This window comes from Gallinula chloropus (genome assembly GCF_964237585.1).
Source record: "Gallinula chloropus genome assembly, chromosome: 20".
NCBI lineage: Eukaryota > Metazoa > Chordata > Aves > Gruiformes > Rallidae > Gallinula > Gallinula chloropus.
The window spans coordinates 9,012,448-9,033,885 of NC_140105.1; the positions used below are offsets into that span (position 1 = coordinate 9,012,448).

Sequence of the window (21,438 nt, forward strand, 5' to 3'; positions counted from 1 at the left end):
TTCCACTCGTGACCGTGACGCCCCCGAGGATGCAGCACCCACAGTCACCCTCCGCTGCCCCCCCCCCCAGCTCTCCATCCCAGCTCCAAACCCGCCCTCATCCCCCGGGAGGGTGCCGTAGGAGCCCTCCAGGTTGGGTGGTCCATGGCCGGGATGCGATGGCAGGGGGCACCGTGGGGCACCCCGGCCACCTCCTTCCCCCCCCCCCCCTGCCCCGGCGCGGGCGATACGCTGAAAGGGAGAGTGCAGGGCTGCACAACCGCTCCCGGGGATTAAGGCGAGACCTTTGTGGGAGGAAAGGGGCGGGAGAGACGAGATTATCCGGAATCTGCCTAATGCGGCGTTTCTTGCGTGTTCCCCAGCGTCTGGCGCCTACGTGGAGGGAGCCAGGCTGGGGCGGAGGGGGTGGCTGGGGTGGGGGTCCTGGGATGCCCCAGCCCTGCGACCTTGGCTGCTGGGATGTGATGTTGTGGGGAGGTGAAGGTTTCTCATGTCACCGGTGCAAGGAGCTCCGGTGGCACCGACCTGGGGGGCTGTGGGGGCAGCCAGGGCTGGGCAGCACTGGGTACTTGGGTGGTTCATGTGGTGCTTCCCTCTGTGGGAAGGGCAGGAGGCCTCTGGTGGCACCACCATGGAGCTCTTGCTCTCGCCAGCAGCTGAGGCAAGCGTGACACTGCAGAGATGCTGGAGTTGGCACGGTGGAGAGGCTCTGCTGGACTGAGCACCATAGCCAAACCACCGGGGGCACAGCCACTGCCAGCAGCCCCGGTGTCCAACACCATTCCACCTCCACCAGTGCCTGCAGCCTGCTTCCCAGGCTGTGCTCTCCCTCAGCTCACACCAGTGCTGTTTACACAGCTGGTTTGTCTGCCAGATTTTATTTTCCTTGCTTTCCATATGGGGAAACTGAGGCAGGAGGCAGAGCCCCATGCCCACGCTTGAGCAGGGGGTCTCCTGAGAGCCACCGCAGGATGCAGCAGTGGTTTGTCAGAGGGTGAGGAAGAGGAGGAGGGTTTACCAGAGCCCCCTGCCAGCAGCTCTACCCACTCACATGAGGCCAACGTTAAGCAAAGGCTGGCGTGGCACCGGCATGGCCATGGCTCGCCTCACCTGACGCTGTCACGGGAGCACAGCGCTGGCTGAGACAGCTGGGTCAGGAGGGATTAGCATCATCCCGCTGGTGGGACCCGCTCTGGCTGGGAAGAGCAGGCACCCACTCAACTTGAAAAACTGCCTGGGAGAGATGGGCCCCCTCCCCTCTCCTCTCCTCCCTCGGGCAGGATCTGGCCCTGGGGGGGCGGGGGGGGGGGGGATGGAGGTGAGGTCAGGGCGCTGGGAGGGGAGGCTGGGGAGTGCAGAGCGGGGTGGCTGCATCACTCCGACCCCTCCTGAACCCGTGGCTGGTTGCTTTTGCTGCTTCTCAGCGGCTTTTGAAAGCAGGGAAGGAAAAAAAAAAGAGCCAAGGATTTGAAAAGCACATTGAAAAGCAGGGCAGGGAGAAGAGCCTGAGTTTCCCGGCAGCCTCATCCCCTCCTCCTGCCGCCAGCGCCTGCCAGCTTTGTCTGCTGATGCTGCCTTGGCCGCGCAGGAGATGCTGAGAGAGAGCGGGGTGCCCTCCCTGAGCCCCAAATGCTGCAGGAGGGTGTGGGGGTCACCATCCAGATGGACACCCCAGGGTGCTGGGAATGGGAAACGGCCCACAGCATTCCCACATACACCCCTCCAGCCCCAGGGCCTGGAGCTGGATGCTGCCAGAAACCTCTGCAAGAGCCACGCTGACCCCCTTGCACCCCAGCTTGCACCCACCAGTGTGGGTTTGCACCCCTTCCCCTGCTGTTCGCCCAGGGGGAGCGGTTATCCAGCTAACCAGTGCGCCCTGGCAGAAGGATGCTGCCTGCTTGCAGCTGGCACCTCAGCACCCATGGGTGCACGGGTGAGGGCCAGGACAGGCTCTGCACAGGTTGGAGCCTGCGTGGGTTGGAGCCTCCCACCCATCACGCTTCCCTGGCTGGCAGTGCCAGCAAACTGGCTCCCACAGCCCGGTACCCACCCAGGAACCCATCACCCAGCCACCGTGCAGACAGACAGACAGACACCCTGCCTTCCCCCTGGGAATCCCACCTGGAGTGTGGCTGCTGCCCAGACCCACTGCAGCTGGTGAAACCCCCCCCAGTCCTGGCACAGCTTCAGCCCTGGGTCCTCTCAGGCCATGGCACCACGATATGGGACTGGGTACACAGACCTGGGTCCTCTCCCCTCCACACCATCCCAGGAGGGCTCAGCTGTCACCATGCCACCAGCATCACAGCCTGGCACGGTGTAGGGGGTGGCAGGGCTACAGCACGGTGGGGCTCTGAGCATGTGTGAGTCCCGGGGCAGGAGGGGCTGTCCCTGTCCCCGTGTCCCAAGGCGAGGGAAAGGTGGGGACACTCAGCTCTGTGCCAGGACCTGGCAGGGAACCCAAGAAACCCAGAGGAAAGAGAGAGCGCCCAAGTTTTGGGGCTGCTTATCCCATTCTTTGCTCCCATTGCTCCCTGTTTGATCTAATCTCAACTGGAGAGCAAACTGTTGCTACCTGACTCCTCCAGCACCGACGTCGCCTCGGCAGAACAAACATAAAAAAACCCCCAAAACTGATGGAATTCAGCCCAGATTTACAGGTCACAACCCCTGTTTCTGGCACACAAATATCTCCCCACTGTGTTGGTGGCGGCAGGCGGGTACCGCTCCAGTCCCCAGAGCAAGGTCTGAGGGGGGGGGGCGGGGGGTGCAGCTTCTCCCCTCTGCCCCCCCCCCCCCATTCGACTCGCCGACCCTGATAAACGAGCGGAGCTCTGCCCTTGGGACAACCGCAGGCGCTGCCGAGCAGGAGCCGGGCGATACGTCAAGGCTGATTCAGTCCCTGGGGTCTGATTGCTGCCGACAGCTCACCCTGCCTGGCTGCTGCAGGAAGCAGCACAGAGAGCCAGGCGTGAGCAGGGCTGGGCACGGGCAGCCCAGACCTGCCCGGAGGGGATGAGGTGGTGGGAAGGACTTTTGGGAAGAGCCCTTTGTGGAAGCAGCGTGGTGAAAGCCAAGGCAAGGGAGAGGTGGTTGTGCTTGCAGGGAGCACGGTGGGTTCTGCCATGAGCCTGGCTGGTTTGATTTGCATCTGTGCTGTGGGGAAACTGAGGCAGGAGAAGTGAGAAGGACGCTGGTGGCGCTGGCACTCAACCCATCGTGGCTGTGTGCCATGTATGGGTCCCAGACTGCCCTGGGGAGGTTCCCTGAGGGACAGAGGGTGACCCCACCACCACAGTGGGATGTGGGACCTGACTTGGCTTCCTCAGGGAGGAACCCATGAGTAGAACAGGCTTGTCCCAGCTTTGCCACAGGATGCTGGGCACTCTGGCCACAACCACACTGGCAGCTTCACCTCCCGGCAAGGTGCCAGCTCCAAACCTGCCACAGGCACCCTCCAGCTCCTCCTCCCAAGGGCCAGGGTTGGCAGCACAGGGTGCATGAGTGGGACCTGGGCTCTGCTGCCATGGTGGGGAGCACACACAGACCCCTCCTGGGACCTGCATCCCACTGTCTGCACACTGGATGTGTCCAGGGAAGGGACCCCCCTTGGTGCTCACTGTGCCGATGGCTGCTGCTCATGGGGGCTGGTTCCTGCCCTGCGTGGGAGGGGATGTCCGTCACACCAGGAGCATCCCTTGCACCAGCAGCATCCCTTGCATGGGGAGCATCCCTTGCACGAGGCATGTCGATTGCACAGGGAGCATCCCTCCTTGCACGAGGAGCTCACCTGTGCCGCTTGACTCCTCAGACCTGCTCTGCCCCGTGACTCTGGCGGCTCCGCGTCCCGGTGGGAGGAAGGTCTCTTGCACAAGCCGGGACGCCCCGGGGCTGAAGCCAGGCTGGAAACAAGGGGCAGGATTTGTTTGGCAAAACAAGACACATCATCCCCCACCTCTCTGCCCCCTGTGCCAACATCTCCACCTGAGGGGGGGTGGGGGGGTGTCAGGGTTCCCTTTGCTGCCCAGGAAGGGGATGGGCACCCCTGGGTGCTGCAGCTCCCAAGTAGGTCAGATGAGTCACCTCCCAGAAATGCCCTTTGCACCCCCCCAGCTCTGGGGCCACGTGCCAAGGCAGAGACATCGTGGGGACAGTTCTTGGGACAGTGACTGCAGCTCAGCAGTGGTACGTGGGTAAAGGGGGGCTGTGGCCCGGGGACACGCACCCCCCAGCTTGACCTGTCCCTCCAGCAGCCCCACACCATTGCTCTGCCCAGGGTGAGAGTCCAGACATGTGACTGCCAGGGGCTCCAAGCCCTTGCCCAGCTGGCACTGGGGTCCTGCAGCCAGAGAAGGTCCCAGGCCCTGGAAGCCCCCCAGAAGGGAACAGCTCTTGGGGAAGTGCTGGTGCTTCTCTGGCACTGCCAGCCCACTCAGCCTCCCTGGGGTGACAGGTGATTAAACCCAATTTCTTACCTGGGTTCTGATGCCAAGCCTGGAGGGCAGAGCAGGCAGCGAGCGTGGCTACCAACTGCCCCAGGAAAATCCCTGGTGCTGGCAGTGCCAGAAGTCCCCAGAGCAGCAGGGTTGCCTCCTTCCTCCCCCTCCCATCTCCAGATCCCCATCCCTCCAACTGCAGAGCCCCTGCTCCAGGATGGAAGCACACAGGGGTATATCACCCTCTCCCAGCACTGCAGCCCCTGGCACCCCTTCACCCAGCTCCTCCTCGCTGCTGTGAGGGCAGCAGGACAGACAGACACATCCTGTCAACACCTTTTCCACGCCAGCAGGATGACAGAGAGACAAGAGGCTGATCCTCAGGCTGTTTATTGGCATCTCCCTCAGCTCAGCCCGGGTGCCACGGCCCTGCCGGGCTGGTGCCTGGCTCACTGGTCGGCACCGTGGGGGTTTTGCTATGGAGAGACCACAGGAACGGCCCTCAAAGCCCCTGGAGCATCACCCCTTGAGCTCCCAGACCTCTGCACAGAACCCCATTAACCCCCACACACCCAAACCACCAGAAACACAGACTGAGGAGGGGGGCTACAGTTGTCACATCACCCCCCCTGAGCCCTTACCAGAGCCCCTGTGCAGTGCTGGGGTGCAAAATCAGGGGGGGGGCATCAGCACCACTTGCACCCCAGCAGGGCTCTCCTGGGGTTTAAGTCCTGGGGTCTCCCAGAGAGGCAAATGATGGGGGGGGATTAATTGTTTCCTGGGTTCCTGGCACAGTGGCTGGCCCCTTCTCCATGGAGCTTTGGGGGATGGTGTCCAGGGCTGGGGTTTCACGTCCAGAGAGTTACAGCAGCAGAGCCCCCCTTCTTCCCCCGCAGTCGGCAGTTGCTCCATCACCCCCTGTCCCCGGGGCCTGGGGGAGTCACAAGCAGAAGCCGGTGGAGGGACCAAGGTTTGGCACAGCGAGAGTCCCCTGTGCCCAGCCCAGCAGCACCCACAGGACCGCTGCAAGGCCGGTAGCATCCCAGGGGTGGCTGCAGCAGGAGCCAAGGGTGCAGTCCGGTGCAATCCTGCCAGCACCCCAAATCCTCCCACCCCACCTCAGCTGAGGAGTCCGTAACGCAGAAAGCTTTGGCTGGAGAGAGGAGCTGGGTTTGGCCCCCTCAAAACCCCAGGGAAGGCGCTCGGTGCTGCTGAGAAAGCCTGAGCCTGAGGCTGCTGCCCCCCATGGCACTGCTGCCACCCCTGGGGGGCCTTCAGCCTCACCCCTTCCTCCTCCTCCTTCTCCTCTTCTCCCCCTCGCTGCTTTCTTCATTTTCCTTAATTTTTCAGGGCTTTTCTTGCCTTTTTTTTTTCTTTTTTCTTTTTTTTTTTCTTTTTAACATATATTCTTTTCCTCTCTCCTGTTTCTTTCAGCTTCTGTTTAAATATCAAACGAAAGAAGAAAATCCAGCGATGGGGGCTCTGGAGCCAGGAGCCAGGCTGCTGGGTGGGCGATAGAGGGTACCAGGCTGGCTGGGGGGGTTACCAGGGGTTTGAGGGGTGGGAGTCCTGCTGGCTTTAGGACGGAAGAGGCTGCCCTGCTGCGTGGAGGTGCTGTTGGAGAGGGGTGCGTGGTCGGGCTCCCCCGAATCGCTCTCGGTGTAGCTGTAGGCCTGCGCCCGCGAGATGCCCTTCTGCTGCCGCCGCCACGAGTTGTAGTAGGTGGGGTCGCTGATGTAGTGGTTGACAAAGGAGTGGGCTTTCTGGTGGTTGGGGTCCACCTCGTACTCGCTGTCGCTACCCTAAAGGACAGGATGGGAAGTGGGGAGTGAGTATGGGGTTGGGAGGGGGGGGGAGCATCACCCAAAAATAGGAGGTGAGCTTTCCCAGTGCTCTTTTTGAGGATGCTGGAGAGCACATCCCGAAAGATTTCAGGGGCTGGGGTGGTTTTGCCTCTTGGTAAAGCAAAATAAAACCTCATAGGAAAGGGTTGAAGGGGGTCCTGGGGCCATCTGGGGGGTCCCTGAGGCAGTGATGCCCCAGGGACTGGTGGGAAGGGTGTTTTTTGGGAGGCAGGGGCTGGCGGCCCTGGCTGGCGGTAATTGGATTCAGCTTCCCCTGGCCGCACACAAAGGGCCCTTTGAGGCGGTGGGGAAGCTGCTCCGCGCCAGCGCCAGCTCCCGCCGCTCTTCACAGCTCCTCAAAAGCCACTCGAGCCCCGCTCGGGCCAGAGGGAGCGGAGGCGGCATCCGCCGTGCGAGGGCTGAAGAAACAGCCGGCGTGGGCAGCGAGGGAGCGGGGGGCTCAGGGTCCGTCCCTCTCCTGCTTGGGGACAGCCATGGGGAACCCCAGCACCTTCCCCTTGGCTTCAGCCTCATCGTTTCGGGTGGCATCTGGCACCCAGCCCAGGGATGAGGCTCCCGTGGCCTCCCTGGGGAGCTGCCCATGGCCACAGCCCTGCCCGGCCACAGCTGCCCGTCTCTCCAGGAGGAGACAAAGGTGCCATTCTGCGGGGTTGGCAGAGCCGCCGCTGTTGCCACCAGCGACCGGGCAGCGGGACAGACCCCAACACCGCTGCCCTCCCGTCCCCTGTCCCCAGCAGGCCTTGGGGGGCCCTCCTGCAGTGCCACATCCCCCCCACACATGGGCCAGGGGCTGTGCCAGCTTCGTGCTGGAGCTGTGCCGCGAAGCCACAGGGGATGCCGCTGCCTGAAGAAGTGGGTAGGGCAGGGAAGCGAGACCAGGACTGCTCTGCCCGGCTCAGAGAGATGATGCTCGGGAGTGGGGGGGGTCCCACCACTGTCTGTCCTGCCCTCGTGTCCCCCCCCAGACCCAGGCAGTCACCTGGGAGTCGGAGACCTCGGAGGGCTTCTCGGTCAGGCTGCTGCTCTCAGCGGGGATCAGGTCGTTGTACTTGGTCACATCCTCGTCCGAGTAGTGGAGGCTGCCAGGGCTGGGCCGTGGTGGGGACCTCAGGGAGAGGAAGATACTCAATATGGGTCCCGCTCCCCTTGGTGATGAGACCAGCTGACCCCTGGGGTGGGCTTGGGGACCACCCCTGAGCTCTGGCACTTCCCCATGAGGACCCTGCCCGTGGTCGGTGGGCTCTTAGGGATTCCCAGGGTTCCAGGCTGCTCAGCATCCCAGCACAGCAGGAGCTGCAGCAGGAGGGACCCTGGGCACAAGAGGGTCCCGTTCCTTGGGGCACCAGCCCTCCCCAGCCCCACACCCACCCCACAGCAAGTCCACAATGGAGGGATGTGTATGACAACCCAAAACCCCTCCCCCTGCCCAGGCAGGGGGCTGTGGTGGGGGTCCCTACCGGGTGTAGATGCCGTTCTTTCGGCAGAAGGAGTTCTTGACGGAGAGGCGCCGGTTGTTGAGCTCCAGAGCAGGGAAGCTGCCTTCATCCAGGCTCACCATCTCACCATGGCTCAGGGCGGTCGCCTTGGAGCCATTCCCTGTGCAAAGGGATGGCTCAGCCCCCCCCAGGCAGCACAGCATGGGGAGGGAGCGGGGGGCAGGGGGTTGTCAGACCCCCCCAGGGGCTTGGGGAATGGCCCAGGGAGGGTGGTGCCAGCTCCAGCATGGGAAACACCAAAGCCTGGGGATGCTGCTCCCATGGCAGTGTCTGTGCATCGCTGGCCGTGCCGAGCCTGCCCGCCTTGGCTCACACCCTGGGCTGCCCCATCACCGCTGGCTGCTGGCTCAGCAGCTGTTTGCTTAACGAGGGGGTCTGGATTTTCCCCACAATTTGAGCCCTTGACACAGCTAAGAAAACAGAGGGGTGTTTAACTAATCCCAGTGACCTCTGCCGAGCCCCCGGGGCTGCCCTGCTCTGCAGCTGACAGAGAGACAAGTCCCTTATTTAATCTTTAGCTCCCAGCACTACCCAGGAAGCCCACAGCATCTTTATCAGAAGTCCCCAGCTCTTCGGAGGAGCTGGGCACAGAGGATGATGGGGAGGCAGGCTCCCACCCCCGTTGGGATGCCCCAAAGAAGCTCCCATGGGGTCAGGGCTCTGCATCCCCCCCCCAGCTGGCACCCTGAGGGTCCCATCACCCCCCACCAGATCCTCGGTGCTCACCAGAGTCTGACTTCTTGGCGTACTTCTTACTCTGCCCACGGATGATGAGCACGAAGACAAGGAGGAGGATGAAGATGAGCCCCACCAAGGCGATGACCACCAGGAACCACCACTCCTCGTAGAAGGGGTTGGCTTTCTGGGCTGGGGCACAGCAGGGAGGATCAGAGGGGGGCAGGCATGGGGGGGGGGAAAACCAGTAGGGATGGAGAGACCCTGCTGCAGGGCATGGGGTCACCTTGGGGAACGTTGCGAGACCCGGATCCAGGTAAAGGAGGGGGTTAGAGGGGGGTGGCAGGAGGCTTTGCAAGGGGAGTGCTGGCAGATGCTGGGGGCGGTGGGATTTGGGGCTCCACAGGAGCCAGGCAGAGTCAGGGAGGTGGGAATCAGTGCTGACCATGAGAACAGAGCAGCACAAGGACTCTCCCTCTGGCACAGGGGTGACAGCATCACCCCTGGGGACACCCACATGCTGTCCCCACTGGCTACCTGACACAGAGGGGGAAGGTGTGCTGGGGGTCCCGTAGCCGTAGTCGTTCACGGCGATGACGCGGAAGTCGTAGCTGACCCCCTGCTTGAGGATGTCCATGCTGAAGGTGTAGGAGGTCACCTCCTTGGGGATGTCTTTGATGAGGATGTCCCAGAGCCCCTCGTCTGGAAGAGAGGAGGAGAAGGGGGCTGGGGGGCAGCTAAGTGTGATTCCCCAGAGCTGATCTCCCTCTCCCCAGGAGCGTGTGCCCTCCCCCTCCACCATCTGCCCAGTCTTCCCAGTCCCATCAGGCCCTGAGCTGACTTTCTACAACTTTATAATGATGCTGCAGGGATGGACACAGCTGATCAATTGCAGCTCCCCAGGGACCTGCATCTGCAGCCCCTGCACACCCCCAGCACCCCCATGGGCTCACAGGGGAGAGGGGTTTCCTCTGGGGTGCTGCCCCACCCCAGGGAGAGTGGTACCAATCCCTGTTAGCCATCAATTGGGTCCTTTGAGCTGCGGCCTCTGCAGCAGGGAGAACTCGGGGCTGCAGGACAGAGCATCACCCTACCTCCTGCCCCCCTGCCATGGGGATGGGGAGCCCTGGCTGCCAGCCCTGCCTGCACAGCAGCAGGGCTCACCCATTTTGGGATAGACTTGGTACCCCTTGAACCCCCTCACCTGCCTGGGGGGGGAGCATCAGGACCTCCATGCTCATGAAAGCAGCAGCATCAGGTGCTGCTCCATCAGCCTCGAGTGGCACCTGCTCAGCAGCCAACACTGCAGACACCCCGGTTCTAGCCCCCAGCCCTGCCTCCTGGGTGGCCTGGGAGAGGTCAGCACTCCCTGCCTCAGTTTCCCTTTCTCCTGAACCCAAGGCACCACTGGAATGGAAGCAGGGATGGAAAGAGGAGCTGCAGTACCTGAAGGACGGGCTTCAATAACATATCTGGTGATGGGCCCTTGGCCGGGGTCCCCACTCGACCAGTGGATGGTGATAGCTGAGCCATAGCGGGAGATGAAGGGCTCGCCGGGTGGGCCGGGGGCACCTGGGGACCCAGAGCAGAGCTGGAGGCAGGGGGTACAAACAGCACATGGCCACACCGGTCCCGCTGGCAGTGGGGGAACTGTCCCCACCACATCCCCGCCCTCACCCCAGCACGCCATCCCTGCCCTCCCAGTACCTTCCCCAGGCCCTGTGGTGATGTTGGCCTCCACGTCTGGTCCGTAGGTGAAGGTTTTGGCCCGAATTCGGAACCGGTACGTCACCCCCTCAGACAGGTCCTTCACCTTCATCCACAGCGGGCTGCTCCCCTTCACATCCACTGTCACGATCTTACTGACACCTGCGGGGACAAGGGCTGAGCTGGGTCCTCCCCAGAGCCCCCTCCCCATCACCCCCCCCAGCAGTGTCCTTACCATCCACGGGCATGCAGGGCTCATAGACCAGCCTGTAGCCCTCAAGAATCCCGTTGGGAAGCGGTGGTGGCTCCCAGGACACGTTCACCGATGTGGTGGTCAGCTCGCTGAATCGGATGGAGCCGGGGGCACTGGGGGCTGCAAGGGGAGCAGAGTGGCTGGGTCTGCTCCGTGCACCCATGGGACCCCCCCTCCAGCACTGAGCTGGCCACTCTCCCTGTCTCCATCATCACAGGGTTAGGACACTGCTCATCAGGATCTGACAGCACCCTGGTGCCAAGCCCATCCCTGCTGCAGCAGACACCCCGCACACAGCTGGGGGAGGATGAATCACGGGATCGTTGCATCACTGAGATTGGGAAAGACCTTTTAGCATCATCAAACCCAACCACAAACTTAACGCTGTCAAGACCACCCCATGGAACCAGCGTCTCCTCCTCCTCTCTCTCCTCCCCAAGACCTTCAACCCCCTCATATCCCAGCCAAACCTTCACCTCCGTGTCCCCTCCCCAACCCACAAACCCTCCGGGCTGAGCCCAGGGATGGTCTTTGCTTGGGACTGCAGGAGCCAGCTGGGATGCAGGAGCATCCAGTGGGCTTCACTGGAGCTGGACCCACGGAGACAGACACCTCCCCACGGAAGGCTCCAGAAGTGACCGTGCTGGGGAGGGGGGGGCAGCCATGCCACGGGCCCCACCTGCCTGCTCCGTCCGCCCCTTGACCGGGGGGCTGCGGGGTCCGTCTCCTGCAGCGTTGAAGGCGGCGACGCTGACCCAGTAGGAGGTGTAGCCTGTCAGGTTCTTCAGCTTCACCCCCTTCTCGGGCAGGAAGAGCGTCTTCACCCGCGCGCTCTCGTTCTGCCGCTGGGCCTCCCAGAAGTGGATCTGCAGGAGGATGAAGGGCATGGGGGTCTGGGTGGGGCATAGACCCAGCCCACCTCACCCCTCCCAGCCCTTCGCCGTGCCCAAACACCCCACACAGCCCCGCCTGGGCTCCGAAGCTCCTGTCCCAGTGTGGCCAGGGGGCTTGGAGCAGGCTGGAGGGAACCAACAGCTGCACTGGGCACCGGGAACAAGCCTGCTGACTCAGAGATGGCTCAGGGCACAGAGTCACTGTGCTGATGTCATATTTGAACTGGGTTTAAACCTCAAAGGATGGGGCTGAGCAAGAGGAACCGCAACGGATGTGGCCAAGGAGGGGCCCAGTGCATAGGGCTGGGCACCCTGTCGGCACCCCACTGCACCCTACGGCACCCCACAGCACCCCGGCTACATCCCAGCGGCACCCCACGGTACCCTACAGCATCCCGTGGCATCCCAGCAGCATCCAGGCTGCATCCCGTAGCATCCCACAGCATCCTGGCGGCACTCCACGGCATCCCAGCTGCATCCCGGCAGCATTCCAGAGCCGACGGCGCCACCTGCCGCCCTACGTGCGCTCGGCACCGGGATAGGACACCCGACACCTCCCCGGGACACCCGGTACCGGGATGGGACACCCCGCGCCCCGCCGGGATCCCTTCCCCAACACACACATCGCATCTCCCAGGACACGCAGGATCCCTCCAGCATCTCCCAAGCATCCCGATCCAGCACACATATAGCGGCTCCCTGGGGAGCTCAGCACACCCCATGGCACCCAGGACACCCCATGGTACCAGCACACCCACCCTATGGCACCCAGGACATCCCATGGCACTCAGCACACCCACCGTATGGCACCCAGAACACCCCACAGTACCACAACACCCCATGGCACCCAGCACCTTCCCAGGGCTCCCGCCACCCTCTCCCCATTTCCCCCCCACCCAGGACACTGTCCCCTGGTACCTTGTAGCCCTGGATGTCCCCGTTCTGGGTCTCGGCGGGTGGGGGTTCCCAGGTCACATCCAGCTGGGTGGCGGTGGCAGCCTGCACTGCCACGTTCTGTGGTGCACCGGTGGGCACTGTGCCAAAGGAGGGCACGGTGTCACGGCACAGCGGGCACCAGGGAGGGGAAACCCCCCCCCCAAAGCCAGGGGGTGCACTGCCTTGCCTCCCCACATTAGGGGATGGGGGCCATGGGGCTGCTACAGGGGGGTGTATAGGGATGCAAGGCTCTGGAGTAGCCAGTCCCCCTGGCAGACTCACCTGCTTCACCCACGAAAACCTCCTGGGGGGGGCTGGGGGGCCCCTCACCCACAGCGTTGTACACGCTCATGCGGATCTCGTAGCGCCGGTGCTTGCTCAGGTCTGGGGGGATCAAGGGGAGAAAGGGTGAGTGGGGCCCTCCCTGCACCTGGCGGTGTTGGGGTGGGGGGTCTTGTTACCCCAAGGGCTCTGACAGAGACCCCCTTGCTGGGGAAGGGGGGTGTCCCCCGCAAGGAGCAATAGGAGCGGACAGGGAGAGGTGTCCCTGGGCATCCCCCAGTGCACCCCGCAGCAGAGGCAGGTGGAGGGGAGGGATGCACAGGGGGGTGACAGTGGGGACCACACCCCCGGGGATGCAGGGAGGGGCAGGAGGAGTGTGACTTACTGTCCAGCTCATACTGGGTGAGGGAGACCTCACTGAGATTGTGCACGGCGTAGACAGCTGGGCAGGGAGAGCAGGCAGCTGGTTAGTCCCATGGGTGGGCTCCTACCTCCAAGTACCCACCCCAGCATAGCTTCCCACCCCAGTGTGGGTCAGGGGTCTCCTGTGAGGGCTCTGTTACCCCCAGGTGTCACCAAGGCTGTCGCAGGGACCCTTCCATTCTCCAGCCCCATCGCCCGAGTGATACAACCCAGGTCTGGGCAGTAGGGTCTCTACAGGGTCTGACCGTGGTGGACGGGGCAAGGTCCTGTCTTGGGCTCTGCCCTTGTCACTCATGTCCCTGCTCCCCAGACTGGATGTGACCCCATTCCCTTTGGGGTGTGAGGACAGCAGCTCACCCAGGGACACAACGGGGTGTCACACAGACACTTATGTTGGGTGCAGACATGTGGACACAGGGACAGGGGGGCTGAGCACAGCAGGACTGAGCCAGCAGCACCACAGACACGCATGTTGGGTACCACAGACCTGCTGGCACAAGGAGGCTGGTGCCAGCTCCATGGGGCACAGCCCCACTCTGACAGCTCCAGGCTGGTACCCAGGAGTGGCTGCAGAGCTCAGGATGCTGCCCTGCCCCATCCTCCACCCACCCACCGCGGGTCACCCCCCAAGCCACACGTCGGGGTGGGATGCTGTGAGCACTCACGGGTGAGCTCGGCCCACGTGGCGCTGGGGCTGCCGATGCCGCGCAGGGTGAAGCCGCGCAGGCTGTCGTACACCAGCTCCCGGTACCGGAGGCGGAATCCCAGCAGGATCCCATTGATCTTGTCCTCAGCTGGGGGCTGCACAGGGAGGACAGTGAGGGGCTGTTCTGAGCCGGGGGCTCCCCAGCACCCCGCTACGGTTGTGCCCAGCGTGTGTCGGTGCCACCTCTGACAGGCGGAGGGGACGGTACCTGCCAGCGGATGAGCACTGATGTGGTGGTGTGCGGGGTGACAGAGAGGATGGTGGGGGCTTCCTCGGGGGCTGTAGGGAAGAAGTGGGCAGTGAGGGTCTGGAGATGCCCTGGGTACAGGGAGATGCCCTGGGCATGGCAGGGAGGGGAGGTGTTACCCCCTCTCCGTGCCCCAGGAGCCACAGCCTGCGCTGACCTGCCTGCAGCGTGGTGAGGGACTCCGACTCCTCGCTGTACTCGCTGTCCCCGATGTCATTCGTCGCCTTCACGCGGAACTTGTAGGAGGTGAAGGGCTTCAGCCTGCGCAGGAGCAGAGCAAGGTGAGGACAGTGAGGCTGGCAAGCAACCCTCACGAACCACCCTCCCTCCCCTAGGCCATGCCAGCTGGTGCTTCCCAACCTTGGTGCAAGCACTTCTCATCGGATGGGGAAACTGAGGCACGGGGCAACTACCCAAAGCAGAGCACGTCACCTCCCCGGCTCCCCATCACCCCGCAGCATGGCTTAGGGCCGGCCGGAGCCTCACCTGTCCACGACGAAGGCGGTGGCGTTGCGGCTGACAGAGGCAGAATGCAGCGCCCACTCGCCGTCAGGCAGCTCGCGGGTCTGCACCGTGTAGTAGCGGACAGGGGAGAGCCCATCGCTGCCGGGCTCCCAGGAGAGCAGCACGCTGCGGGCTCGCACCTCCTCCTGCTGCGCCAGCGGCTTCCCGGGGGGCTGCGGGCGGTCTGGGAGAGGCAAGGGGCTGGGAGCACCGTGGGCATCCTGCAGGCACGCACAGCCCCCCCCGCCACAGGCTGGACCACCTCTCTCCCCTCCCCGTTACCTCTCTTCTCCGTGGTCACCACGAGCGCTTCGGCCGCCTCTCCCCAGCCCTTGCGGGTCTGCGCCGCGATGCGGAAGAGGTAGGTGGCTTCGGGATGGAGGCCGGTGGCCGTGTAGTGCCGGGCGCTGGGCTCCAGCACCTCCACGGCAGCCGCGTTGACCGTGGTGGTGTTGAGGCGGTGGGTGACCCGGTACGCTGCAGGAAAGGGAGCAGTGTGATGGGGCTGGTGGAGGTGACGCCATCCTGGGCCACCTCTGCCTCCCTCCTCCATTGATGCCCATGCATAGGGCCAGCAATGGGGAGTTTTGGGCTCCTTGCGCAGAGGAGCTCACACGCAGCCAGGATCCAGCATGGAAAACCCACCCCCGGGGAGGAAAAAGGCTCTGAGATGCTTGGGGGATCTCAGGGAGCTGGTCTGTCCCCCCTCATGCTGATCCCAGCTCCCATAGGACCTCCTCACCCCTTTGTGGAGCATCCCGACACGAGCGGGCCAGTCCCCCACCTACCCAGGATGATGCCGTTGGGTGCCACAGGCGGCTGCCAGACGAGTCGCACTGAGGTCGTCCTCACTTCAGGGAAGAGAATCCCCACGGGGGGCCCAGGCACTGGAAGGGGAGGAGAGAGGGGTTCATTGGGGGTGCACAAGTGTGTGCAAAGGGACAGTTCCCATCCCCTGGGAATGGGAGTCCTGGGCATCTTGGTCAGGGATCACCCCAGAGAACAGTGATGGGATGGGATGGGATGGGACTGGATGGGGATGGGGATGGGGATGGTCTTAGGCACCCAGGGGACCACCCCCAGCCCGTTTGGGTCTCTCTGCCCATCCGAGTGCTGGTACCCACCATCATCCAGCGTGCGCTCGAGGACGGGGGGCCGGCTGGGCACGCCGTCGCCGATCCTGGTGAAGGCCAGCACACGGACCTCGTACAGCGTGTACTTGCCCAGCCCAGTCAGCTGGGCGCTGTGGGAGGCATTGCCCTCTGCCAGCCAGAACTGCGCCGGTCCATCCGAATCCTTCTCCTTGTACATCACCTGCAAACCACCCCCTTGTGACACAGCCCAGCAGGACCACACCCCCGGGACTCCTTGTCCCCAGGATGGAGCAGCAAAGGGTGGCACAGATGGGCACCAGCTCTCCAAGGTGGCACAACTGGGACCTGGCAGGCTGCAGGGTGATCCCCCTCCTCCTCCAGGGAATGCTGTTATCCCAGGTCTGTGGGGGAGGCTGGCAGGGGTCAGGGCTGTGGGAGGAGCTTACCTTGTAGCCCAGGATGAGGCCGTTGCAGTCCGCCTCAGGGATGCTGCCCCACCGGACCACCACGCTGCTGGAGGAGGTGGCCATCACCGACACGTTGCTGGGACCAGAGGAGGGCACTGTGCAGGGGACACACACACACACACACAAAACTGGGGGTCAGTGGCCAGACCCAGCCAGGGTGGGTGCCCAGCACTGTTGGGTGGGCAGCAGTACCTGACTCCCGGGTGCGTCCCACCACCGGCTGGCTCCAGGGCCCCGAGCCGATGGCGTTGAAGGCCTGGACCTGCACCTGGTACTCCGTCCACTCCTCCAGGTCCTCGAGGGTGTACTCCCGCTCCACGCGGTCGTGGATGATGTGATCCACCGTCTGCCCCCGCCCGTCCGAGCGCGCGTACCGGATCTTGTAGCCCACCGAGTCGGGGTTCCCGTTGTACTCCTGTTCCAGGAGGGGCTGGTACCCGCCGGCAGAGATGGGAAACATCACTCCTGAGCTCCTGCAGTCACCCCAGCTCCGGGCCTGCCCCCCCTCCAGCTGCACCCATGGGCACAGCCCCCCCAGCGCCATGGCCTCCCCCTCACCATCCAGCGCAGCCACAGGCTGGTCTCACTGGCTGTCCGCAGGGTGATGTTGGTGGGTGCCATGTCTGGGGGGGCCTGAAGGGTCTGGATCCTACGGGAGGGCAAGCTGGGGGGGCTGGTGCCCACGATGTTCACCTGCCGCATGCGGAAACTGAGAGGGGAGAGGGAAGATGTCACGGTGGGGGGGTGAGAGGGCTCCGGTCCCCCCATCCCATGGAGGATACCACAGCACCATCCCAGAATCACAAGGTTGGAAAAGACTTTTGAAGATCGCTGAGTCCAACCATTCCTACCCTAAGCTAAACCATATCCCTGAGTACCTCATCTAGCCTTTTTTTGAACACAACCAGAGAAGGTGACTCAGCCCCCTCCCTGGACAGCCTATTCCAGGCCCTGACAACTCTTTCAGGGAAGAACTTTCCCCTCACATCTGAGCTGACCCTGCCTTGGGGCAGCTTGAGCCCATTGCCCCTTGTCCCATCTCCTGTCCCCTGGCTGAAGAGACCATCGCCCACCTCTCTGCACCCTCCTGGCAGGTCAGTGGAGGTGGGGAGAAGGTCTCCCCTCAGCCTCCTCTTCTCCAGGCTGAACACCCCCAGCTCCCTCAGCTGCTCCTCAGAGGATTTGCCCTCCAGCCCCTTCCCCAGCCTGGTTGCCCTTCTCTGGACTTGCTCCAGGACCTCAATGTCCTTCTAATGGTGAGGAGCCCAGAACTGGACCCAGCACTCGAGGTGCAGCCTCACCAATGCCAAGTACAGGGGCACAATCACTTCCCTAGACCTACTGGCCACACTGTTTTTGATACAAGCCGAGATGCCATTTGCCTTCCTGGTCACCTGGGCACACTGCTGGCTCATAATCAGCCTGCAGTCACCCAACACCCCCAGGTCCACTTGCCTGTAGTAGGTGTAGGGCTTCAGGTTGGGCACCTCCATGGAGCGTGTGTCAGGCTCATTAGCAAGCTGGTGGACAAGCCCCCACTCTTCAGCCTCACCGGTCTGGCCCATCTATGGGATGGGAATGGGGTGAGCTGCAGTCCCCCAACCTGGCACCCCCCTCACCACCCCTCCTCACCACCCTGTACCTGTGCCTCCACCTGCCAGCGGGAGATGGAGGTTTTACCATCATAGCCTGGGCGAAACTGGAGGGTGACAGAGCGGGGTCCAATGTTGGAGATGCCCAGGTTGGTGGGGGCACCAGGGAGCTCTGCGGGGAGAGGGCAGGCGGGATGGCACCGGTCACTCACCCCCAGCACTGGCCACAGCCCGTGGGCATCACCGCGCCACTGTGCTCACCTGGAGGCACGCCGGAGGAGATGGTGGATGAGGAGACCTGTCCCTGTCCCTTGGAGGTCATGGCAGCCACCTCGATGGTGTAGGTGGTGAGGGCGGTGAGACCGGTGACGCGGTACTCCAGGGTGACGTTGGGCAGGTAATGCGTCACCCGCGTGTTGGTGCGGTTGTACTCCTCCCAGGAGATCCGGTAGCCTGAAACACACCCTGTGCCATCAGCAACCCCCTCATCACACACCCCGAGGGGCTGCATGGGGCCTGGGGAGATGCTGTGGGGTGGGAAGGGGTCCGGTGCAGGAGGTGGGGACCGGCTGCTCCTCCCTTACCCGTCAGGATGCCGTTCTTCTCCAGCGGCTCCTGCCAGCTGACCTTCAGGGACGTGTCCAGGATGTCGCTGAAGCTGAGGTGTCCCACAGGGCCAGGCACTGCCCAAAAACACCCAGGCTCAGCCCACAGCCATGCACCTCATCACCTACAGCACCCCCAACAATGAGCACAGCCCCCCTCAGACCGGACTTCCCAGCACTCGCCAGCATCCCCATGCCGCACTCCCGGCAGCACCAACGGGACCACGTTGCCCATTTCGGGGCTGCTCCCACCCACCCCGGGGTGTCCCAGGTGGGCAGAATCCATCCCGTGGGAACGCAGAGGCTCCCCGTACCGTCCTCGTGGGTGCGCACCAGCTGCGGGGGGCTGCGCGGGCCGTCCCCCGGCGTGGTGAAGCACAGCACCGAGGTGAAGTACTCGGCGAACTTCCGCAGCCCGGCCACGTAGCCCACGTGGATGCTGTCCTGGAAGTTGGGCCGCACCGTCACCACCGTCGCCTCCTCCTCGTGCTCTGGCTCCCAGGCGATGAGCTGTGGGAAGGAGGAGCCGGGATGCCGATGCCACCCGGGTACCAACATCCCCACCACGCACACCGGTACCGCAAAACACCATCCCTCACACGGCACCTCCAGCCTCCCCATCTTTATTGGGAGTTGATTAAATATCAATTAGCAGTGTGGGGAAGCCCTGATGCCTTCCACAGCGTGTGTTTACCCATACGGAGTGCCTGCTTCCTGATTAACTCCCATTGATAACGGCGCCTAATTGCCCGTTTAGGAAGGATGTTTGGGCATTTAATTGGTATTGTGCACGATAGCCTATAGCAACTTAATCAAATACTAATTAGGCCCTAAAAAAATACTAATCAAAAATACTAAGTGGTGTTTAATAAGAATGTTAAATATCCTCCTTGCTCCGGTTATCTCAATTCAGCGACAATTAAATTCCTCAACTTCTTTTTTTAGAGTGGATTAAGAAACAAGTTGAATGTTTTAATTCAATTTAATTAATGGAAATTTGAATTAATTGCAATTTGGAATTAATTACAGAGCACGGGAGACTCCGAGCCCATGCAAGTGTTAAACCTCAGTAAATATGATTTTACCAGTCAGGCTGGAATTGATGAAAAGCACTGCGGCTTCTGTAAGGAGGAGTCAGAGCAGCTTGGGAAGGTCAGTTGGGGAGTTCCCCCCAACCACCTGCCCTGTTTTTGGGGAGACCCACAGGAATTGCCCCTCACCTTGTAGCCCTGGTTGATGCCGTTGATGAACTGGGGGCTGGGGGGATTCCAGGTGAAGCGGATGGTGGTGGAGTTGGTGGCCTCAGTCTGCACGTTCCCCGGGGGCACTGTTGGGACTGCAGGGATGAAAGGGTGACTGGCAGTGGGACCAGCTCCACGAGGTCCCCTCCACCAGCCGGGTGCAGCCTCCTCCTCCTCCTCCTCCGTCCCCAGCAGGTCCCAGTTCTCCCAGGGACCACCACATCCATCCTCCTGCCATCCATCCCCATCACCCCCAGAGTGCAGACCATCACTGGGGCAAACACCAAGCCCTGCCCGTCCCTACCCATCCCTGCCTACCTCCCCGCCCATCCCTGCCTACCTCCCTGCAGCGTCCACTCGGTCACCTTCATGCTGTAGACCCCCAGGCCAGCGCTGTTGTACGCCGCCACCTCGATCTCATAGTTGGTCCAGATGATGAGGTCTTCCAGGAGCAAGTTGTTGACATCAGCATTGGTGATGTTCTTGAACTGGTACCCCACAGGCAGCCCAGCCAGGCAGTACCTGGGGACAGGGGGACATCAGAACTGCCAGCATCCCCACCGGCACCCTGGGATGAGGCACCCCCACTCCCCCCTGCCCCAGGCTGGTGCCTACCGGATGATGTAGCCCTTGAGGACACCGTTCTGGTGGCTCTCAGGGGGCGGCTGCCACTGGATCATGATGGACTGGTTGGTACGGCCACTGGCGATGACATTCTGGGGGGGCGCAGAGGGGGGCTCCTCGGGCAGGGATACCCTGTGGGGGACAAGGTGGGTGTGAGCTCTCAGGGACACCAGCTCCCTTGGGGTTCCATCCCCACCCCGGCTGTAGCTCACCTCTCCGTGTCCTTGCTGAACTGCCCCCTGCCCACGTCGTTCACGGCACAGAGGCGGAACTGGTAGGAGCGAGCGGGGACCAAGCCCCTCACCACCACCGATGTCAACTCGGGGTCTACGCTGGCCAGCAGCACGGTCCAGGGGGCATCTGGGGAGAGGGGGCAGGCAAAGGGGGTGGAGATCCTGACCTACAGACACCAGGATCCTCTGCCTGGCTGAGTCCTCCAGTGCCCACACTCCCCACAGCATCCCGGAGCCCAGTACCCCAGAGTGATGCTGCAGGCTGGACTTTGCCCAGTGCCAGCCCAGTGGTGCCAGGGGGTGGGAGCAGCCCCTTACTGTTTTCAGAGACTTCCAGGACGTAGCGGAGCAGGGGGCTGTTGCCATCAAAGGGCTTGGCCCATGTGAGGTTGATGGCCCGTTTCTCCAGGGGGCTGAGGGCAGCCACGGGGCTCTCGGGAGCGTGGGGGAGCTGCCTGGACGGGGGGGTTAGGGAGGGGGGGTGGTTAGGAGGGGACACAGCCCAGGGTGTGGGTGGGGGTAAGTGGAGGGGGAGGGTCTCACCGGACACGGAGGTGGGCGCTGCGTGAGTCGTTCCCCCCAGCTGAGACCACCTTGCAGGTGTAGGTGCCGATGTCTCCGGACCAGGTCTGGGAGATGTGCAGGGTGCCCACCTCGTCCAGGCGCACCCGCGGGCCGCTCTCCGGGCTGAGCGGTGCCCCATCCTTCTCCCAAATGTATCTGTACAGGGTGTGTGTGTGTGTGGGTAACCCAGGAGTGCTGGCACCCCGCAGCCCCCCGCCTCCATCAAGGAGAGGAGCCGAGGGGTCCCTGCGCCGTGCGGGGCTGGCCCGGGTGCAGGGCACCAGGTGGCACTGCAGAACCACCAGCATGCAGTGAGATGGGATGGGATAGGATGGAGGGACCCACCAACTGCCTGCTCCCTCCCCAGGCACGCAGGCAATATGGGGGTGGCCGGACATATTCCACCCCCCACCCCATCCCGATCCTCCCAGCCCTGTCACACCCACCTGACATCCACACTGGGGTCATGAGTGACCCCACAGCTCATGACAGCCTTGGTCCCCTTAATGACACTCTGGTCCTGAGGTGGGTCGGTGATACGTGTCCTTGCTGGGGGTGGGGGGCAGAATGAAGTGAGGGAGGGGGTACTGCCTGA

General features: G+C 63.1%; 2 protein-coding genes across 2 annotated transcripts in view; one reads left to right on the top strand and one right to left on the bottom strand.

The window, feature by feature from the left end:
- Positions 1-21,438, top strand: part of RPL38 (ribosomal protein L38) — a 225,277-nt gene that overhangs the window by 111,484 nt on the left and 92,355 nt on the right. The gene's annotated exons all lie outside the window — the stretch shown is intronic.
- Positions 5,561-21,438, bottom strand: part of SDK2 (sidekick cell adhesion molecule 2) — a gene marked incomplete at its 5' end in the record, with an annotated part of 48,576 nt that continues 32,698 nt past the window's right edge. Inside the window, 34 exons of the mRNA XM_084273451.1 lie at positions 5,561-6,238; positions 7,281-7,407; positions 7,759-7,897; positions 8,524-8,664; positions 9,010-9,174; positions 9,919-10,044; positions 10,180-10,341; positions 10,415-10,552; positions 11,112-11,298; positions 12,244-12,359; positions 12,544-12,645; positions 12,929-12,985; positions 13,632-13,767; positions 13,881-13,951; positions 14,077-14,180; positions 14,406-14,607; positions 14,706-14,900; positions 15,212-15,310; positions 15,548-15,737; positions 15,964-16,079; positions 16,177-16,414; positions 16,543-16,693; positions 17,440-17,549; positions 17,627-17,748; positions 17,838-18,029; positions 18,161-18,259; positions 18,496-18,691; positions 19,402-19,517; positions 19,763-19,944; positions 20,038-20,178; positions 20,259-20,406; positions 20,598-20,734; positions 20,823-20,999; positions 21,290-21,392. Coding sequence (XP_084129577.1) covers positions 5,885-6,238; positions 7,281-7,407; positions 7,759-7,897; positions 8,524-8,664; positions 9,010-9,174; positions 9,919-10,044; positions 10,180-10,341; positions 10,415-10,552; positions 11,112-11,298; positions 12,244-12,359; positions 12,544-12,645; positions 12,929-12,985; positions 13,632-13,767; positions 13,881-13,951; positions 14,077-14,180; positions 14,406-14,607; positions 14,706-14,900; positions 15,212-15,310; positions 15,548-15,737; positions 15,964-16,079; positions 16,177-16,414; positions 16,543-16,693; positions 17,440-17,549; positions 17,627-17,748; positions 17,838-18,029; positions 18,161-18,259; positions 18,496-18,691; positions 19,402-19,517; positions 19,763-19,944; positions 20,038-20,178; positions 20,259-20,406; positions 20,598-20,734; positions 20,823-20,999; positions 21,290-21,392 — 5,039 coding nt within the window. The 3' untranslated portion in view covers positions 5,561-5,884. The remainder of the gene's footprint in view (positions 6,239-7,280; positions 7,408-7,758; positions 7,898-8,523; positions 8,665-9,009; positions 9,175-9,918; positions 10,045-10,179; positions 10,342-10,414; positions 10,553-11,111; positions 11,299-12,243; positions 12,360-12,543; positions 12,646-12,928; positions 12,986-13,631; positions 13,768-13,880; positions 13,952-14,076; positions 14,181-14,405; positions 14,608-14,705; positions 14,901-15,211; positions 15,311-15,547; positions 15,738-15,963; positions 16,080-16,176; positions 16,415-16,542; positions 16,694-17,439; positions 17,550-17,626; positions 17,749-17,837; positions 18,030-18,160; positions 18,260-18,495; positions 18,692-19,401; positions 19,518-19,762; positions 19,945-20,037; positions 20,179-20,258; positions 20,407-20,597; positions 20,735-20,822; positions 21,000-21,289; positions 21,393-21,438) is intronic.